Source organism: Varanus komodoensis, unplaced genomic scaffold (genome assembly GCF_004798865.1).
Source record: "Varanus komodoensis strain SLA01 unplaced genomic scaffold, ASM479886v1 scaffold35, whole genome shotgun sequence".
NCBI classification, from domain to species: Eukaryota; Metazoa; Chordata; class Lepidosauria; order Squamata; family Varanidae; genus Varanus; species Varanus komodoensis.
This window is the reverse complement of record NW_025335856.1, coordinates 7319437-7340701: the sequence shown is the minus strand read 5'-3', so window position 1 is coordinate 7340701 and position 21265 is coordinate 7319437. Positions and strand designations below refer to the sequence as shown.

General features: G+C 43.8%; 1 protein-coding gene across 4 annotated transcripts in view; it reads right to left on the bottom strand.

Annotated features, from left to right (window-relative positions):
* The window catches only part of OPCML (opioid binding protein/cell adhesion molecule like), a 339391-nt gene that overhangs the window by 148056 nt on the left and 170070 nt on the right, over window positions 1-21265 (bottom strand). For all 4 annotated transcript variants that reach the window (XM_044439558.1, XM_044439560.1, XM_044439556.1 and 1 more), the window contains exon 2: window positions 8079-8311. In XM_044439558.1, the coding sequence (XP_044295493.1) occupies window positions 8079-8311 (233 nt within the window). The remainder of the gene's footprint in view (window positions 1-8078; window positions 8312-21265) is intronic.

Sequence of the window (21265 nt, the reverse complement as noted above, 5' to 3'; positions counted from 1 at the left end):
CAACCGCACACACAGAGCCATTAATCCTATCATGACAAAATACCCTCTGGATAAAACAAACAGATGCGCACACACACGCACACACACACACACGGGCAACAACCACGCTCCATGCTGGCATGCTGCCATCCTAGCCTTTATAAACCATTGTTAACTGCTGTAATGAACCAATCTGGGAGACATATTAATAATGACATGAAGAGACACATTTATTGTTGATTGTTGAGTCTGTGGCAGATTTATCGCAGGATTTCCACCAGGAAAGGTTGGGCCCTGCAGTGGTGCAATTAAAAACAAATTGAATACAGGGACAAGGAATCAATAATCTAACCAGGCAACTTTTGAGTTTTGCAAAATACAAATATAAATTAATTGACATGAACACGGCTGCTAACAGGTCATTAGTGCCTTGCTTGCTAGCCAGTCAGCACACAAAATGCATCCCATTAGGTTGATTAGCCTAAGCTACTGCTAAGCTCAGCTTCAACTAGTGCTTGTTGGCATTTCCATCAAAAGTTCCAGTCCCTTCCAGAGCTGAAGCTATTGGACAGCATTTTCCAGCTTTAAGATTTAATGGTGCAGGGAGAAGGATGATTGGGATCATCCATTTTGATGAGCTATACCTACTTAATAGGTCGAGATCATGTTCCTCAGTGTAGGATGCATACAATTTGTATTTAATGCTGCACTTAATGCAGACATTTGTCAGCTATCTCTTATCCATTTGGCTTTTTGAAAAATACCCCACTTTTCTGTATAAAAGATCCAAAGTGGTTAATGTACTCCATCTAACACTATATAAAACATAAAGCAATAACTGAAATAAAGTAGCTGAAACATAAAGCAGCATCAGAAGAACTTGTGTGTGTGTGTGTTTATGTCCATATACATGTCTGCCACCAAGAGTACATCATCTACCCACATCAAAGTACACACACAGCATTCTTTAAAAAAGCCCAGTGCTGGTTTCACGAGACCTTTCCTCTACATGTTTGGTGTGTCTCACACATATGGAAAACCACATTTTTCTATGGAGAGTAACTGAATCTTGCATGAACTTTTTAGAAAACCAGAAATACCTCTGCAGCAATAAAAACACTTGTAGTTCACGTGCATAAGAATACCAGGCATAGAATAGAAGGATAGATAGAAAGTTAAATATGGAAGGGCCTGCCTGTGAGCTTATGATCCAGCCTGATGTGTTAGCAGAATGTACAGTCGCTCATTTCTGTTCTTTTTCCCTCTAAGCAAGTTTTACTTGGGAAAAGGTGTTTAAGAGAACTGCTAACTCAAATAGGCCATTTGAAGAGAGAAGATAATCACATCAGGTTTATCCAAACAGACAATATAGATGCAAGCAAATACTCCCAGGAGGACCATTTCCATGGCCATGAAAAACTGATCGAGCCTGGATGGGAGGAAAACATTCAAGCAGGGAACAGGGCTTCCCCTGCATTTGTATGCTAGCCTCCAGATCCTCTTCTGTGTGTGCAGGTGTACATTTGTGCCATGCCCGTCCAGTGTTCCCACCCTGGCTCCATTTATGAACTGGTGCAACCTTCTTCAACCTGCCCACGCTTCTTGAACCCGCCCATCCAATGCAGTGTTACTACGAAAAGCACGAAGGCACGGTTTGCATAGGCAGCTGGAACTGGCCTTTTTGCAGAGGTTCTTTGGGTGCGCTTGCAGGTGTTATGGTACATCTTCCATCTCCTCTCCCCACTCTGGTTTCTTAATTATATAGGATGGTTAAAGAAACAGATACGAACAGAAAACGTCTATGCTGCAGATGTCAACTTGATGTAGGGGTTAGAGTTTTGGGGCCAGGGCTGGGGAAACTTGGTTTTGAGTGCCCAGTCAGCCAAGAAGCTCCTGGGATGACCTTGGGTTATTCCCTGACTCGTAGTACATTCATAGGGTTGTTGTGAGGATACCAAGCAGGATCACAGAATTTGAGTCCCTGCTTCACACCCTTGTCTGGGAAGATGATTATTAGCTGTGACATTCAAACTGAGTAAACCTGGTTTGAAGGAGTTAGTCTTCAAAGCAGGCGTACAGGGCCGGTTTGGGACAACCTATGGATGTAGTTAAGCAGTGCCTGGCAACAGTGTCCCATGCTCTGGTAACTTCCCGTTTGGACTGTTGCAATGAGTTCTACATGGGGCTGTCCTTGAAGACAGTCTGGATACTTGAATTGGTCCAGAAAAGAACTGACAGGATATTAATGGGGACCGGCAGATACTCTCATATCACGCCGGTCCTATACTGTTTACACTGACTGCCAATTGAAGTCCAGGGCCAATTTAAGGCGCTGGTAATGACATATGAACCCCTAAATGGCTTGGTTCTGGGATACCTGAAGAAGCGCCTTCTTTACCTGTGTGCCTGTCTGCTCCTTGAGATCTGACGCAGTGGTCCTTCTCTGGAGCCCTCTTGGAAGAAGATTAGGAGGGTAGCTACCTGGAGAAGTGCCTTCTTGGTGGTGGTGCCCCAACTGTCGAATACGCTCCCCAGGTAGATTCGTCTGACACCATCGCTTTATCCTTTTCGGTGTCAGGCAAAACCCTTTTTATTTTCCCAACATTTTAATATTTAATTGGCTTTATCTTTGATTTTATTTTGGTATGTTGTTGTTTTTTGTAAGCTGTCCAGAGACTGTGGTATTGAACCGCATAGAAAAACTTTAAATAAATATATAAAAGGTAATGAGGAAATGGCATAGTTTTCCACTTGGTATATTCATAGCAACATGCTCTGTTTATCAGTGTCTTGAATGGCTACTGTTATGAGAAAGTTCACCATGTGTGGTCATCTTAACAGTATCTCTGAGTTTATTGGAATAACTGTATGACTCCGTATTATCCAGAACTACAAGGCTAAGAGGGATGTCATTAACTTGAATGGAGATATTTTTCTCCACCCCTCAAGGTTGAGTATTGCCCCCTTCACCCCAAAAATATTACCCAGATAGAACTCTTTTTTCCAAAGAAGTGCAGATAAAGAGGCAATATTATTTTAATGTTTCTTTTCATGGCTTTCCCACCTATAAATAAAATTTAAAAATGTCAAAGCACAATTCTCCTCCCCCCAAACCCTCACACTTTCAGATTTACTCATTGCAAAATCAATATCCATCAGCTGTTTGAAATTAAAGGAGAGGTTAGGTTCCAGTTTTATACATGCCTTATTGTATTGCAAGTGCTTTCTACTCAGCCAGATAAATCTTCTTTAAGAGGATTAGGAAACTTTCATTATCTTTATCTAACCTGAACTAACACTAACTCTGAGAAAAAAATAATCTATACACTGGACAAAAGCCGATAGCAGTTGCTAAGAAGCCAGTCCTCTGGAGTTACTTTCTAATTGAAGTGAGTGGGGAGGGGGCGGCAAGACCTATGTTTGTTAGGGCTTGGGAACTGTGGGCTAGGCGGTTGTGAGGGTAGACGGTTGAGGAGGAAGAGAAACAGAAACAACATCTCTTCATGAGTGGCAGAGGTCAGTGTTCCTTTGAATAATTTATCCGCTGACTGTGAACATTTTTTCTCAATGAATCATTCATTGGTGGGAGTGGAAAGGTCCATTCTGCACTCCCCCATTGCTAACCAAGCATGCAGCCTGAGGCATGCGTGAATGAAGCCAGGTCCCAAACAAGGACTTGCTCCAAAGCAGTTCTCAGTCCCTGGCACCAGGAGGCCATTTCTACATTAAAGCCAACTACAATCAGTCACAGAATTGGGAATCTTCCTAGGAAACATGATTGGAGTAGGGTGTCTACTTCTGCATCACCAAGAGAGTGGAAATCCATCACGCTTCCTGCCCCCTTCAAAGAAGGGGTGGGAAGCAAAAGAAGTCAAAATGTATATATGTTTATATGTTGCTAGTCTCAAAGTCACACCCCACCCATCGCGACCCCATAGACAACATTCCTCCAGTCTCTCCTGTCCTCCACCATCCCTTGGAGTCCATTCAAGCCCACACCCACCACCCCAGTGACCCCCATCCAGCCACCTCATCTTCTACTATCCCCTTCTCCTTTTGCCGTCAATCGTTCTCCAATGAGTTGTTCCTTCTATATGCATAGACAGAAATATACTGTAGATTGTGGGGGGCGGGGTGACCAGTATATGCCTACTGAGCCAGCTGTACTGGTGCTAGAAACTGCTAATGGACTACCTCAAGGCTTCTGTTCCACCTTCTTGCAATACTTGATCTTGCATATGCCCTTGTGTGCAAAAGCTCCTAAAACAAGGGATGGTGTCAAATAAAGGAGCATCACCCAAAGCCCTTCAAACTGAAGTCTATCATGAAGCTATGCAGCAATGTCTCCCCTAACAATGAGACTGTGTTCCCCAGTCTATTCTGTCCCCATGAAAACAGCAAGATGAGTCATTGGAGATTTGGACTAAAGAAACAAGTGATACCCCTCCTCCCTCCCTCCCTCCTTGCAATGAACTCAGATCAGGTTTGAGAAATCACTGGCTGAAAATAGTAATGGGCTGGTTGAAGGCACATAGACTGAGGCTCAATTCATACCCCAGATGTATTCTTGGTGGCTTCTGAATACTCCCAGTTGAATGGTGCTCAGCGTGTTCTGGAGGGGGCTGCACCCTCCCTAAATGATCAAGTTCACAATTCCAGGGAGATTGTCCCTCCTGCACAAGAGGCTTACATGGCTCAGAGCAACCTGTGTCAGCTTAGGCTAATATAGGTAAGCTGCTCCCATACCTGAGCAGAAATGCCCTTGCTCCAGGCACCAATGCTCTGATAATCACCAGGATGGATTATTGCAGTGCCTTGAAGCTCAACTAGTCCAGAATGGGGTGGAAGGGAAGAGACACTCCTTTACCAAACAGTTTCCAGGTAGTTGCAATATGCAGAAATATTTCCAGGCAATTCAGTAGCCACATTTTCCAAGCATGGCTTCACCCCCTCCTCCAGTTCTCAAGAAGATAAAGGCAGCAGCTCCTGGAGCACCTTGTAAAACACTAAGTAATGCAGTCCCTGCCACCTAAATCTCAAAGAAATTCTGCCCTGCTCCTCTAAATTTATTAAAGATGGAAGCATCAGTGATCCTCTAACTTGCCAAGATTCTCTGAGCAGTGCTTTGTAGCTCAGTTTATCTTGCTTCTGTTCTCAATTAGGATCTTTTGTTGTTTGCTTGGATAGGAAAGGCACAGACTTTGATTCACTTTGTGAAGTGCTCATCCAAAAGCACCATTTCTTCAATAGAATAAAACAAGGAAGTGTGTGCAAGCTTAATGTGAATTTTTCTGCAGTAGGAGGTTTGCAAACCCAAACTTTGGAGTCCGTCAATTTTCTATGACAACTGCATTCCTGTTTGCATTCAAGATTGCAAACTGGTCAAAATTAAGTTAAACAATAAAAAGAAAGCATTCCCACATCTCTAAAATTTATCTCCCATGTTTGTTTCTGTTCAAAGTCCAAGAAAAGTTGTGTGTGTGTGTGTGTGTGTGTGTGCAAGCACATGCACATGCGTTTATGTGTGCACGGAGTGAGGGCTTCATATGCATTATCTGCATCATTTATACATATTGCAAAATACAGCTCCTCAACACAGAGCTTAGGCTGTGTGGACACATAACGTGACATGTAATTCTACTTGCATGTCCAGGCATGCCTTACTATTCTGGGGTGGGGGGAATGGAATATGGTACATCTCATCCATCACCATCACAGGCCTAACAGTGAAATCCACTCTGAACCTTTTTGATGGAATCAACCACCCTTTGATTCTGGCCTTCCTCAAAAGCCTTCTTCCTCCTGTCCATTTGATGCTCGATGTAAAAATTCTGAGGTGCTTCTCTCAGAAAAGACTTGGGTACTCCCTCTTTCCCCCGCAACAGTTTGAGTTTGGCTTAGACAGCTTCTCTTGCAGCATTATCCCTTGAAGCTCTGTGCCAAAAGCCCTTTATGCCCCACAATGACTTTGGCAGACTTATGCAATCTGTCTCTTCTCTCTCTCCTCTAGAAAGTGATAGCCTTGTTCAGTTTCCGTCTCTTCCTCTACAGTATCTGACAGTTCTTTTATTTTGGCACTGTATTTCCCCCAAAGAAGATAATTCCACTGTCAAGGGCACTAAGGTACCACTGAAGTATTGCTTTTCATATTTAGAAATGTCTCTGTTCTTCTGGAACTTGAATTCTTCTGCAGGTGTGAGAGACAGAATGGCCACACACTGGAGTTTCCTCCTTGGCATTCAACATATTTTCAGAAACTCACCAACCAATTCCTCCTGTCTCATCCAATCATATTTTTCAGACAGAGGTGTGCAATGTTTTTAACACAAAGGTACACTTTGGAAGTGCAATGAGGGAGGGGAAAATGCATCTTCAACTCATTTCCTTATTCCTGTTTGTTCTAAGAGGCACTGCATGTTACAAGAAGGAGGAGTGATGACCAGACAGACTAGAAAGTTCTGTGTCTAACTCAGTCAAGGAAAGGAGGGACAAAAATGTGTGCATTTACATCCAATGCAATGTGCACACCCATTTGCAAAATGCAAGCATAGCTGCTTTGTCAGTCCGCAGACTGTTCAAAAGCATGGAAAGGGAATGCTGGCATCGCTGCCTTCTTGGCAGGAATTCCAGTGGGCCCACATGGTATGCTCAGCTGAATGTCAGAAGTCTTGGGATAGGTCAACCCCTGTGTGAAGCTTGAGGGCAGATATTCAGAGGGATGTGACTATTAATGCACAGAGGTTATGAGATGGTGGTAGGTTTTTCATTCCATAATGACAGAAAGGTAGTTGCTAGGCCAAGTGACAGCAAAGGGTACCTACACCTGGGAAGTAGGAGCTGGAAATGCCCCCAGGAACTACACTCCCATCATCCCTGGGCTTTTGTAGCACCCATTGTCAAAGAACACTTGGGGTGCCACAGGGACACCCTCGAACTCTGGGCTACCACTTGGAGCATGTGAGCTTCATTTTGAAACAAGGACAAGCAAACATTTGTACCAGCCCTCCTCTTCCTCATAACCTGCTCAGTGTTAGGAAAAATCCTGCCTGGAAATCTCCAGAGTTTCTCCCTCCACAAAATCCCCTGATACTCTCCCCTACCCACATCTATGTGTGTGTGCATGTATGTACACACACACCCTGCCTCCCTTTCTTTTATGAACAGGCAACGTATGGGAGATGAGACTTTTCCCAAGCTTTACCTGCCATCCTCAGCTGCTACGAAGAAATAACAATTACATATTTAATATTCTACCCCATCTTTTCAGAACTAATCATTCAAGGAAGCTAACAACAACATAAATGAATGAATCATTAATGACATACAATATATCATAACAATTCTCAAAGCCATACAGCAGGACTCACATCCTGGGTTTCAGATGAGAGTTTTAAATCTGCTCTCTCCCCTCCCCATTCCTGTTATCAAGAACATGGTTACAAACCATGTGGGAACACTGGGACATGGAAATGAAGTTAAATCGGAACTGGACTCAGATATTGATACGTTGGCAAAGCAAATGTTTAGAACAGGGTCACCAATCGCACAGTTCTTTAAAATCAAACTGTCCAGAGAGAGACACATTATCAGCCATTTGTCCACTTGGTTCATTTCTCCTAAAACACCAGGCACCACTCATATCTTGCTCGCAGCATGCAGGGTGGAAACCAGGGGCATCAGAACAGCCATTAAGGACTTAAGAACGTCAGAGCAGCCCTGTGGCAACACGCCAGGGATCCAGCTAGCAGAGTATTCTTTCCACAACCAACTGCTGAAGGGAAATCCACAACAATGACGTGACTGCAGCGGCACCTGCCTGCCCGTGTTGCACCGCAACCGGCACGCAGGAAAAAGTGGGCTCTGATATGAGGTCGCATATAGCCATTAGGCCCAGCAGCCACTGATCACCTCATCTGTCATGAACTGGCCCAGTCCTCTTTAAAGCCATCAAGGCTGGCCATCGTCACTATATAACAGCATGACGACATGTGCAAGTGCCCGGCTGTTCCCAGCGAAAGCTCCTGCTTCAAAACCCCAGAAACCCCCTCAATGTGAAGGTTGCGTGTTCCTTTTCCCCGGTGCATGCCACTTAGTCTTACCTTGCACGATAAGATGGACCCGCGATGTCTTTGGATGATTGTCTGTTTGAACAGAACAGGTGTAAGGTCCTTCATCATATATGTCCACGTTTTGGATCTTGATGCTGTACTGAGTTTTGGTGTTCGTGAGAATAACCACCCGATCATCTATTGACCACTTGTCATTTCCAGCGTAAAGGATCGTGCTCCGGTTCAGCCAAGCGACTCGGGTCACCCGGTCATCCACAGTACACCTGAAAGGGAGGGACAGAAAGGCGATTGAGAAGGGCAGGCTCGAGTAGCGTTAAGCGTGTTTCCTCCAGAAAGAATCCATGTTTTTATTTAATTTGATTTGAGTATATTCTGTGCTGGTGTCTCTTATTTATATTAAAATCAGTCTTCAGTTAAAAACTTCATCACACAGAGAAATCCTCCTCCACACAGGAGGTCCTCCACACAGAGAAATAAAACTCCCCCAGCTAAACCTTGGATACAAGTAAAAGAATTATCTTTGCCTCACTTTTTCAAGTGGTAGGAAGTTCTGGATTGCAGTGTGCACCATGCAAGCATGCACTGGAGGGGGGATCTGCGCATTTTGGGGCGGATCTGCGCATTTTCCGAAGTGCAATATCTCAGGGATGAAGGTTGGAAAACGGAGAAAAAACCCAATTCAATCAGTGAGCGGCAATGGAAGTAAATGTACCTGTCAATCCATCTAACAAAGACGGAACAGATTTAACAAAGTCCTAAGTGGAACTTGCACAAATTAGACAAATTGTAGCCAGAATTAATGGAAATTTCCCTTGCTGGAAATGTATGCAAATCATGGCCCACTTTAAAAGCGGAAGGCGGTGCTGGTGCAGCTGACATTGGCGTATGCGGAGAGCAGGGCTTGGCTTACAGCTGGGCTCTGGCGAAGAGGGCAATTTTGACCTGCCAGCTAGATTCCTGACACATTCCTAGCTGCCACCTTGTAATTGGATACTGCCTGAGCAGCAGTGGCCTGAATCCACACAGAGAAAAGGAAATGTGGACAGGCAAGAATATGTTGTTTTATACATGCCTGAAACCCCCCGGAGAAATGATTCTGCTCTTTACTGCAGTCTAACTCTCTGCCTCACCTCTCTGCTACCACGTAATTTTGGGCCGCTTAAGAACTACATTTCAGAGTGGTTAGTTACACTTGACAAAGAAAAGAAAGCTCCTCTCCAAAAGGGGGGAAGGGAGAGGAGTTGAAATGTTTCCCAGATGTACAGTCCATTTTAATACCATTTGATAGAATAGCTTGATGTATATACTTGTAATCATGGCAGCAGCACCCACGGAAAACACCATAGCAACAACTATGGCAGATTCACTGCCCAGAAGGCAGAATAAAAGGCAGCTCAGTGACCCACTCCATTATTAGTAGTAATATTAGTATTTCTGTACCACCCCCAGAGTGGAAGCTCTCCAAGCATTTTGCAAGAATATATAAACACAAGCGCAATAATAAAAATAGATAACAGAATATAAATATGAGAAAATACAGGATTCTAGTATGAAAACTGAAAATGATTTAAACAATGAATACAGCGTCAATTCAACAACAATTCAACCACCTGTTAAAACAGCTGACATATGCTATCCAGTCCCAGCTCCGGCCCGTCCGCGGTCCACCTGGCGCCGTCATTATTGGTTTTTCGGCACCAGGTTAAGCCCTTTTTATTCCAGCAATATTTTAATAAGTTTTAATATTGTCTTTTCTATGTTTTTAACTGCAGCCAGTGTTTGTCGGGAATTTATTTATGTTATTTTTTATGTTGTAAGCCGTCCTGAGGCTTTTTGTGACAGGATGGCATATAAATATTTTAAATAAATAAATTAATATTAATATGAGGGGTTAGAGGGTAGCCCAACCCGATGCTGAAAGGATCACAATGTTGGTGCCAGGTGGGCCCCAGTGGGGAGGCCATTCCATCAGGTGAGGATGCTACTGAGAAAGTCCTCTGCCTTGCTGCTTCCCCTCTGGGCTTCCATTGGAGGCAGCAATGCATAGAATCATATAATAGTTGAGTTGGAAGGGGCCATGGAGGCCCTCAGGTCCAACCTCCTGCTGTTGCAGACACCATGTCGCACCACCCCACTCAGAGGGCTGCCCAGTTTGAATGTCTCTAGTGTGGGAGAGGCCACCATCTCTCTAGGCAACTGGTTCCATAGTTGTATCGCTCTAACACCAAGAAAACTTTTCCCAATATCTAGCCTGAATCAGGGTTGTCGCAACTTGAATTGATTATTCTTTCTCCTATGCTCTGCCATCAGCAAGAAGAGATCTTGACCTTCCTCATTGTGACAACCTGTGAGGTACTTATAGAGGGATATCATGCCCCCCTCAGTCTTCTCTTCTTAAGATGGAACATGCCCAGTTCTCTCAATCTCTCCTCACAGGGCAGTGTTTCCAAACCCGGGATCATTTTTGTTGCCCTCCTCTGGACCCTTTCTAATTTTTTTGCATCTTTCCTAAATCTTGGTGCCCAAAACTGGACACAGTATTCCAGATGAGGTCTGACTAGTGAGGAAAAACACATCATGACCTGCTAAAATTGCATCAGGCTAAAAACCAAATGTATGATTCACAGACCAATTTCTGCTTCGTTGGAAGCTGTATACTCAAACCTTCTGCATCACCCTACCTTCCTTCTGCGTAACCCTGTAAACACTTTCAAATTGTGACAAATTGTGCAAATCAGATTCTCACTGCCTTTGTCCCCTTTGGTGTCTCATTTACCTATTAAGGAACCTACGGTTAACCAAAAAGTTTGCGTAATTGCTTGTGATTGGCTGTGTTCTGTGCTGGAGATGACATTAACCTGGAGTATCTAATGCCTTTTCCTGTAAGAAAAACCTGGTTCAGCTGAAAGGTATGCTCAGTTCTTGTGTGGGCTGACTTGGCTGCCCACACAGGATGTTTGCCTGCACCTGGGAGCTCTTGAAAGGCCTGAATGGCTTGGGGAACAGTGCTATGCCTGTTTGGATGCAAGGGAAGGAGAACAACAAGTCACAGAGTGGGCTGGGGATTTGGGGAGTTATAGGACTTGCTGTCCCCCCTCTGCTGCCCCTGCTCTGCTTTGCAATAGATTTAAACCTGCAAACTTCCAGTTTGCACCCTGAACAAAAACGGCACACTTTGCCCCTGCTTCTGTGTCCTGCCAAGTCTCCATTTAGCAAGCCTACCCCTCTCCTTCCACTTAGCAGATGCCCCTTTGTCCCTGGACCCTGAGCGCTGCTTACCCCCTTCCTCCTTCCCCCTTCCTATCCATCTTAATCCTGCCACGCAATGCTGTAGCCTGATGTTCTAACACTGGAATCCTCCCTTTATTCAAATTAACTGTTGGGGAGCTAAGCACAGCCTAGTTAAGTTGAGCCCTAAGGGGATTGCAGTCTAGTGGACTATTACTCCTGTCTCAGTTCATTATAATGAATAATAAAGAGATACTTACACACTTTTTTTGGCTAAATTATTCATTGCATGGACTGGAAAAAATCAGGGCAGTAATATGTAAAGCAGACAACTTGCACGTCTGTGTTCATATAAATATCCAGCATAAAGCCCTTCAAGGAACCCGCCAGTCTGCTCATTAAAGATGAAGTACAATGATCATGGTTTGAAGAGACAATCAGAGGTGCTTCATGCTGGCTTTGTATAGTGGGTGGAAAAGAAAAAACAACTCTGATGTGCAGATTCTGACCCCACTAGGCCAAATCTTTTATTTCTCCCCATTTCTCCCCTCACTGTTCAAAGCCTGCTTGCTTGATATTTATTGATGTGTCAACCGTTAACATGCTACAGACAGGGCTATGTGCATTTCACACAACAACAACAATAATAATCCATATTATATCTGGGCAATCCAAATTCTTTATCTTCTCCCCCAAAGCAAAACAAAAACAGAGGAATCCTATTAGTTCCTTGCACACTTGCACTCATTTTCCTACCCCTTGTTTTGACAGAATTTAGTCCACAATGGTTGCTATTCTGCATAGACAATTATGCTTTCACTGGTCATATGACAGCCAAGAAAACAGTAAACCATTATGATTTTCAATCACTGGAAAATCTTGTTGAGAGATCTCTTTGGCTTTTTTAAACAATCCAGATCAATTATCCATATATATCAAGTTCCTTTCATCTTTCCTTACAGGACTTGGTTTCCATAGCCCTTCCCATCAACAAAATCTGAAATCATGGCTGTCTTGATCCACTGATTTCAATGGATCTCTCCGGATGTCACCTGCTGTTTCCCTGTGAGTTCAGTGCCACAAAGGAATCCTTTAAATGTCCGGGCTCGTGGAAAAACGTCCAAGAAACATAACCTATGAAACACCCGAAACGCACCTTGAGCTAGGATGAGGCATGCTGCTGGTAAGTGTTTCGAGTCTAAACATCACATGAATAAAGACTGCATATACATGTGAGCCATGGACAATGTGGTTACTTGCCCCATGAGCACTATGCAGTGGTCCTCACGTTATACAGTCATTCCACATGGTTTCCCTACAGAGATAACAACCAGGTCAGAGTGACTCTAACCATGATGGCATGCACCCCTTTCAGATTCTGCAAAGCCCTCCAGTGTTTGGGCACGCTGAAATGAACTAAGTCTGCAATAGAGAATGTATCTTCTGGGATAAATTTATGGTCAACATCAGAGCTCTTTCTCCAAATGCTTCCTTCAAGGGAAGTTCAGATGATGTCAGGTTGGTAGGGGGGCTTTTCGACGGTGGCCCCCTTGGTTGTACAGCCATCTCACTGCTGGAGTCTGTCTGGCTGTCTGTTCAGCACTGAGTCCACCTCTATGCTCAGGCACTGGGCATATGATGGATTCTTAATTTGTTCTTTTATGGTGCCATGGTATTTGGCTCTAGTTGATTTTAGCAGTTTTATATGTTTGCATAGTTTATTTTTGTTTGTTTTAAGATAGCTTGATCCCTCCCTTTTTCTCCCCCTAAGAAAGGCAGGTAGAATCAGCCTTGAGGGGAAAAACCAATTTAGTAATGTCATATATTGCACATAAACATCTCTTTGTGTGTAGGAAGTGCAGTTGCGTGTCAGAAAACTTAATTTTAATTTATTCATACTATTTGTATTCAGGTATCCCTTTTCCTAAATGAGCTGCTTGCCCAAAATAGAGCTTTACAAATACAACAGAGATATGGATACTGAATAACTCTCCGAAGTCCCTGTTTAATTCTTGCTGATAAGCCAGCAACCATTAGCTGTTTAAGCCTGTGGCCACTGGCTTCTCTTCACAGTGGAAGTGACTCCTTTTAGCCTATTTTCAATTGACCAGGATTATGATAACGTTCCTCGTTCCTCCTAAGTTACCAGGTAAAGAGACTTCTTCAAAGAATTTAGATAAAGAAGACAAGCTCTGACAAAGCTGGCTAATAATATACCAACCCAAGAGGTTTTCCCTAGATGGGTTCAAATTAAGAGCAAGAAGTACATTAACATTCTCCTGGAGCTCCAAACCCTCTTCAAAGTAAGCACAACACTGAAAAATACAATGAGAATGGGAATAAAGCTGCCCCCTTCCAAAAGAAAGGGAAGCAGCCAAAACACTTCACAGGATTGGCTGGCTGGTTTCTTTCTACAGTGGATAATGAAATGATTTTCTGGATGAAACCTAGTTTTAACTGGCTTGAGACGCGTCCTTAAAAACTCCCTTCACAAATGATTTCTTTTCGTTACAAAATTATACCATCCTATTTAAAAGCAAAACAAATTGGTGATTCCCCAAACGATCAAAACAAGGGCATAGCCTGGGGAAACGAGGAGGAAGAAATTTTCTGACGTTAATCATGTCTGGGTGTGGCCAGGGCTCGGATCAAAGATCCGCCAAAGAAACTTGATGCTAATGGATTGCCGTGGCTTGCATGCTTGACTGGGACATGGCAGAGCTGGGTTCGCATTCCTCCTTGGATACGAAGCTCATGGGGTGACTTTGGGCAGCCACTGACACTCAGCCTAACCTGCCTCTCAGCCTTCTTCTGAAGACCGAATGATGAGGAATAAAAGGACTGTGTACACCAACTGGACTCCCTTGTAGGAAAAAAGGCAAAATATAAAAAGAATAAATAACAAACAGAATAAATGAATAAACCACACCGAACTCCATCATGGAAGAAAGGACGTTTCTAAAAGGATAATAGTAAAGGATAGCAGTCTGAAAACTGATGACATTCATACAAAATTGGTATGTTATTATTCATTACATTTATATCCTGCCTTTTTTCCTTTTAAAGAACTCAGAGTAGCTTACAACATTCTCTCTCTTGTGCTCTCAATGTTGTCCCCATCACAACAAACCTGTGAGGTAGGTTGTGCTGAGACTCTGTGATGGGCTTGATGGGTGAGCCCGAGTCCCAAGTTCAAGTGCTTAACCACTACACTACACTGCTTCTCTGTAATATGATGTCTGATACTTATACCAGTTTGGCTACTGCAGAGTTCTGTGCTTGCATAGAGAAGAACCCTTTGTGTGTTTGGACACGGCAGGGTGGGGGGACTTAGGGTGCAATCCTGTTTCCTCCCAGAATCCTCTGGGGGTGGGGGAACACAGGATCTTTTGGAGTCCCAGGTCCAAGTTCCTTTGAAGTTATCTGGCCATAAATCTGAGATGCACCTGCTATGTTTCTGAGATCAGACAGCAAGTCCAGAGAGGGCTAAAAGGGTGTGCCAAGGGGTGAGGTTGGTAACAGTATGAAGCCGATGGTGTATGTATCCAAATGGTGCCCCAGTCTCCTTCCCTTCCCCTTCACAGGGTTTCATCCAGGCTGCCAAAACCAACCAACTGGATGAAACACTCTGCACAATGTGCAGGATGCTGAAAATCTTCATCGCTGCACCTCACAGCCCGAATCAGAAGTATGGAGACTTATGTGCACTGAAGATGGAGCACTGAGGGCTGGGCCCAAGCACACGTACGCTTTTGCCGTTAAGCAGAACCATCAGCCCAGCTCTTACACTCGTGCACGCAGAACATGCCTCAATCACCCCTCGAAACTAAGCTTTTCACCTGCAGAATATCCAGATCTCTGAAGAGTCCGTCAAAATGAGACGTGGAGAGGACATTCAGTTCTTTGAGAGGGATGGATCGATGCATATGGAACTAGGTAGGAAAGCTGGAATGTGAATTGCATTTTTTTTTCCAAGGGGCTCATAATTGGATTGTTCATTTTCTTTCCATAGTCACTCTGGTTACAGAGTTTACAGGCTCCAAGCAAATGTTGTTGTTCCGGGAGGTTGGGGGATAGCGTGGAGGAAGGAAGAGAAGATTTATTTGTAATCATCAGAAATAAACACAGTTCCTCAGAAGTAAATACAAAAGAACAGAACATGGCTGGGTTCCCGACTCGTTAAAGATGCAAATTAGAAATAGGCCATCAAAGCACAAGGTTCCACTAATCCTCTCTCAACAATGTAAATCGTCAAATTAGCCTCCAGTACAATGACATCTGGTGGCATGTAACGTCGGTTTTAATACGATAGGTCCTAGAGGGAAAGATGGTGTCTATTGGGTTTCTGCCTTTGTCATTGATGATATTTATTCATGGTGATGACAGAAGGCTCTTAGCTTTAGCTCCCAATCCTTTCTGTTGGCACCGCTGCTGCAAGTGTAGCCATGGGTCTATTCATTCATTTTTGTTTTTGGCAAGCTTCCCTTTAAGTTCTCTTTCTCCAACTTCCTTGCTGGCACTTTTCTTATCAGCCATGGAAAAACCTAGAGTTGCCAGTTTGTGTTTATTCAAATGGTACTGAGTATTGGAGGTGGGTTAAGCCTAGCTGGAAAGCCACACAGCCACACAGCTGAGAAAGCACAACTTCAGAAGATACAGCAGCTGGAGTTTACCAAGGCCAAGACTGATCAGTAGACTGAATGGGAACGCAGCAACAAAACATCAAAGGCAAGGCCCAGGTTTCTGAGAAGTCCATGAGAAGATGGAGTTGAGATAAGGCAGGTCATGGGAAACACTTAACTGAATCCTTTACTTAAATCCATGCAATTGTTTCCTGCTTGTTATATATTATGCACAGAACTTTTCAAGAGGTGGTTAAGAGGTTCCCTTCTTTAACTTAAAGGTTCAGGAATGCTAGGAAGAGGGTTTGCCAGGATGGAAGCAGCAGAAATCCTTACACGCCTCTGAATGGTCATGAGATTTATTTATGTTATAGCAGCAAGCCACCAAAGGGGAAATCTTCAGCAACCTCTTAAAGTTAAGCAAGTTAAGGATATCCAAGTTAAGCAAGCTAAGGGCAGTCATAAACAGCAATAACTTACATTGTTAAGACTTCAGTCCATCTGTTCAAAATTGTTGGAAGGTCAATATACTAAAAATAGCTTTAGAATTAAGATTATATGTTATGGAGCTGGGAGAATTGAAAAGCTACATTACCTAACCTCTGTAATGGGATTTAAATGAAATTTAAGAGGGAGAAACCTGCCCCATAAAATATAGTAGTTATTCTGTGTGGGAAAAGATAGTAATTCTATTTCAGGGAAGACATTAAAATATTACTAATTATATAGCTGATTTTGCTTATGCTGCTGCAAAAGTAAGGTTTCATATAAATTAAACCTAGAGTATGTATTTTTTATTGTTTTAATTTTGGTAAGTGGAATGGACATTATATGCCTATAAAAATGCTCTTAATTATTTGCCATAACTAATGCAGTGAAGGTCTTGATTGACACAGGGTCAGGAATTTTACTGCGCAATCATGTCTACGTGCATGGACACACACACACATGCACACACCCCCCTCTCTGACATTTCCTTCCAGAAAAGTTGGGGTTAACTTTCATCCTTATAGCCCAACCCTAACAATGTTTACACAAAGGCACGTCCCACTGTGCACAATGGAGCTTGCACCCAGGACTGCACCCTGCATATGCTGATGCTCATACCTCTAACTTCTCTCAGCCTCACCCCATGGAGCAACCCAATTGTACAATAATTATTTCACCAAAATGGCTTTCTTGGGATGTTAAGAGCCAACCCATCACAATACTCTATTCAGCTTCAGTTTTGCCCCAGTGGAGGCCCATCTAGTGCTTCTTCACTACTCAAGAAAGCTTTGCTCTAATAGCTGGTTTTTGCTACTGATGCCTGGATTTCAGAATGGGTCCAGATCCCACTGGATTGCTGTGTATCCCAGAAATGCTTCTATATACACTGGAAGGTCCAGATTTTGTCTGAGATGAAATTCTATCCTATCTCTTGGCATAAGCCCACTATTTTCAAACTTCCATTCTAAGCAACTTGAAAACAATTATCTGGAATGCATCCCAAATAAGAACTTTGGATGTTAGGTTTGGTGTGAATGCCAGAAATGCTAGGTACCTAGCTTCTTGTTGAACTATAGTTCCCAAGGGCTTCTTGGAGAGAAGATGCGACTAGAGCAATGGTACTGGAATATCAGTTTTGCTTATAAAACCTGCAAGCATGCCCAGTTTGAAGCTCCAAAGATTAGTCTGAGGATACATCCACCAAAAGTATATATTAATTGTCAGGTACGTGCTTTTCATCTCTTTCCCAGATTGATTTGTGCACTTTTTCTAATTTTATAGTCTACATTTCCTCTGTAGATTATATCAGCCCTGCCTTAATTGATGAGGAAATTTGCATATATTGAAAAATATGCACAAATTTCCAATTTAATTGTTCCATAGTGAGTAGCAATCACAAAGTTGCACAGAAATGAGGCATGAAAGAAGTCGTGAGAATATGTCTGGAAAATGCTGGTGATCATGGACATCGTCCATTCACCCATCCTTAGGTGTGAGTAAGGCTTAATCTGACAAAAGAAAAGGAGGGCCTTAACCTCTGGAAACTCTCCACAGTATCAGAATACAATTATTTAAAGTCCTGCTGGATGTTTGCAGAACACCTTTCTTCACCAGTGATCAACCACAAAATTTACTATCACATACATCAAGGAATGGGCTTTCCCAGGCAGGATGTGTGTTGTGTTCAGGCACACAATCAATCATGTTTCATTCTCTTAAGTACAACCCAGGTTACAGATTTCAAACCTTTCCCTTCTCTCCCTCTCTTCAACCTAGGACACAGACTGCTGTCATCTTGTGCACAAAGCTGTTGTGTATGACCAACACTATGCAGCCTTGTTAATACACTCACTAGCTACAAACAGCAGCGTATATTGTCAAGGTTCAATGAAGACAGGAGCATGGTTTCCAGGAAAAGCTTGAGCCCCTGCACCTTTCATTTTACAAATTATGTATCAGCCACAACAGCTAACCTGACCTTACAGGACACGTTCTGCTTGATCAAGTATAATTAACACTTAACAAAGTACGCACTGCCTGTATTCAAAAATTTTAGCCATGGTTGTTCCAAATCTGAAACTGAAGTTGTGTCAATTTCCTTTTTTAATTGAGGAGGTGGCAAAGAGAGTGTCAGGGACAAAAACAGTCACTGAATACAACATTACAAGTTTGCACCCAGAATTTCCTCCTGCTGGGGAATTTGGCTTCATTTTATTTTAACTCTCCAAACCTCCCTGGCCGGGTGCAGAGTGAGTTTCCATTCCATGGGCCTGGCAAAGGAGCAGGTGAGGTATTGAGTGAAGGACACCCACAGACAGTATTGACAGAATCAAGGAGGCTGATTAAGGGACATGATCCGGCAAAATGTGCTCTTCATTGCAGCCCACTGTTTGCAGCATCATGTGCTTGCTGAACAGCAACCTCAATCAGCTGGCTGTGTAAGAATTCAATCAGTGCTAATCTAACACAATACACCACCTGCTCCCTGGCTGATTTCTAGTGTTCTTCAATCAAAAGGAGGGAAATGTGTGGAAAGGGGTGGGGGAGCAAAGAGTTTTTTTGCCAGCAGTGTTAGCAGACCTGCACATTCAAGAACCTGGAGCTCTCTAGTCTTTGCTTTTATATATATATAAATTGTCTTTGAAGGGAAAGGAGGGTGGAGGGAAGAGAAATAAAAAGAAGACACAGAGGAAGATTCAGTGCAGTTGCAGCTCACTCTGTAATTAAGTGCTGGTAATTAACATGTGTTAATACCAGACTAAGGCCACCATGAATCAGACATCTCACCACAGAATGTGTCTTCCTTCTCTAATTAAACAGAAAAGCTGAAGCAAGTTCCTCAAAGGCAGAAGCAAACTGGCACCGCATGTTAAACTATTTCACCCTGCTTGGGGAGCAGGTGGGAAGATGCCCACAAGTCGTGATGAGCAGCCCTGCCTGCTTGGGAGACGACCAAGGACAGCCATGAGCTGAGTAGCTTCTATAATATAACAGATCTGCTTGGTGGCAGTGGTGGGCAGCAGGCAAACCTCCAGGTGTTTTGGACATCTCCCAGCATTCCTGACCCATTCACCATGTGGGCAGGAGCTTCTGGGAGTTGATGTTCGAAGCATATGGAGATCTTCTTCAGTAGCCCTCCTTGAAGGAGATTAGGAGGGTGACTACCTGGAGAAGGGCCTTCTCCGCAGTGGCACCCTGATTGAGAAATACCCTCCCCAGAGAGGTTTGCCTGGCACCAACGCTTTTTTTCTTTTTGGCGCCCGGTGAAAACCTTTTTATTCTCCTGTTATTTTCATGTTTAATTGGTTTTAATTGTGATTTTATTGTGAATTGCTGGATACTGTGCCATATTTTTAATCTGTGCTGGTTGTAACCCATCCTGAGATGCTATGAATGGGCTGGCAGATAAAAGCTTTAAATAAATACATCTAACTTCTCCCCATCTCTGGTCTAAGGGATAAATCAGGTGACATGCTGATGTCTAGTTCCTCTGTCTTTTTCAGGGTCAAACAGAAACTGGTTCCTCAAACTACGGCCATGGTTCCTCAAACTACGGCCCACCATGCCCATTCATCCAACCCGCCACAGAGGTTTTGGACTCACATGTACACGGCCGTGGGCAAGAGGTGGCGGCTTGCTCGTGGGGAGATCATTTTGAACTCGCACGGAGAAAACCAGCTCTGCGTGATCAAGCTGCTGCCTCTCCTCCCATGCCCCCCGCCCCCACCCCCTCACCAGCCCACGGCCCCCGCTGGCACTGTCTTGGTGGCCCACACCCACTGCCAATACCTTTCCACTGGCCCGTTGAAAAAGTCTGAGGACCCCTGATCTAGCCTGACCCTGTGAAATGGGGCTGAAGCTTTGCTGTGTGACTCTGTGGTCATAGCTGCATATGTGTTAGCTTATACATTGATTGCCATGCGTTCATGTGTCCAAGGATGCTGGGGACTATATATAGTATAGTGAAAGGGCTGAAATCCTCTCCCAAGGCTTTGATGAATCTCACAAGTTTACAGCATTCCTGAGGTTGCAGCAATTCCTGAATCTTGCTGATCAGCATGACAGTGCTAGCCCATCATGTTAGGGCCAGCACTGCAAGAAGACTAGCCTAGCCTTATTAATCTGTCAAAGCAGAAGCATCAAATAATCTTGTGGTACCTTAAAATCTAACATATTTATGAAGGGAATGGTCCTATTGTCCCCGGAAGAGAATCCGAAGGACTGCAGAATAGCTTGTACAAACCCTGATATCAGAGGCAGTGCTTCGCTTCAAAGTGGGGGCTTGCAGATGTAACCCCAGGCCCCTCCGCCTTATAGGTGACATAGAGATCACAGCATTGACTGCCTCTTTGCAGCTGGAAACTCAACCTCAGCAGGGAGGGAAGGGGGAATTCTGGTCAGTGGGAAAGAGACTATGGAATGCTCCTCTGGTGCCGAAAGGGCTGCTGGCTGAGTGACCCAGATTCTTATCCTGCCAAGCCTTTCATGATTTCCCCTAGCTGCATGCACCACCAGCAACCTGCAGAGCCAGGAGTTCAGTGGTACTGGCCACCGAAAAACGTGGCATGCTAAATACTCTTAGAAAACCCATTAGTCTGGCTATGGCATAGAGACCAGCTTGTGTTCCCACCTGCCTCTCCTGCTGCCTCTTTGGACTAGAGACCAAATCAAACTGAAGCATGAAGACCTATACCCATAGGGCACAGGTACTTGTGGGGTGCAGTGCCCAGGTGGTATCCTGGTAGCTCCCACAGGAAAGAAGAAAGAACAAAAAAGGTATGTGCTGGATCAGACCAAGGTTCATGCAGTCCATCATTCTGTTCATACCATGGTCAACCACCAGCTTCTGGAACACTCATTATTAAGTGCAATAGTACC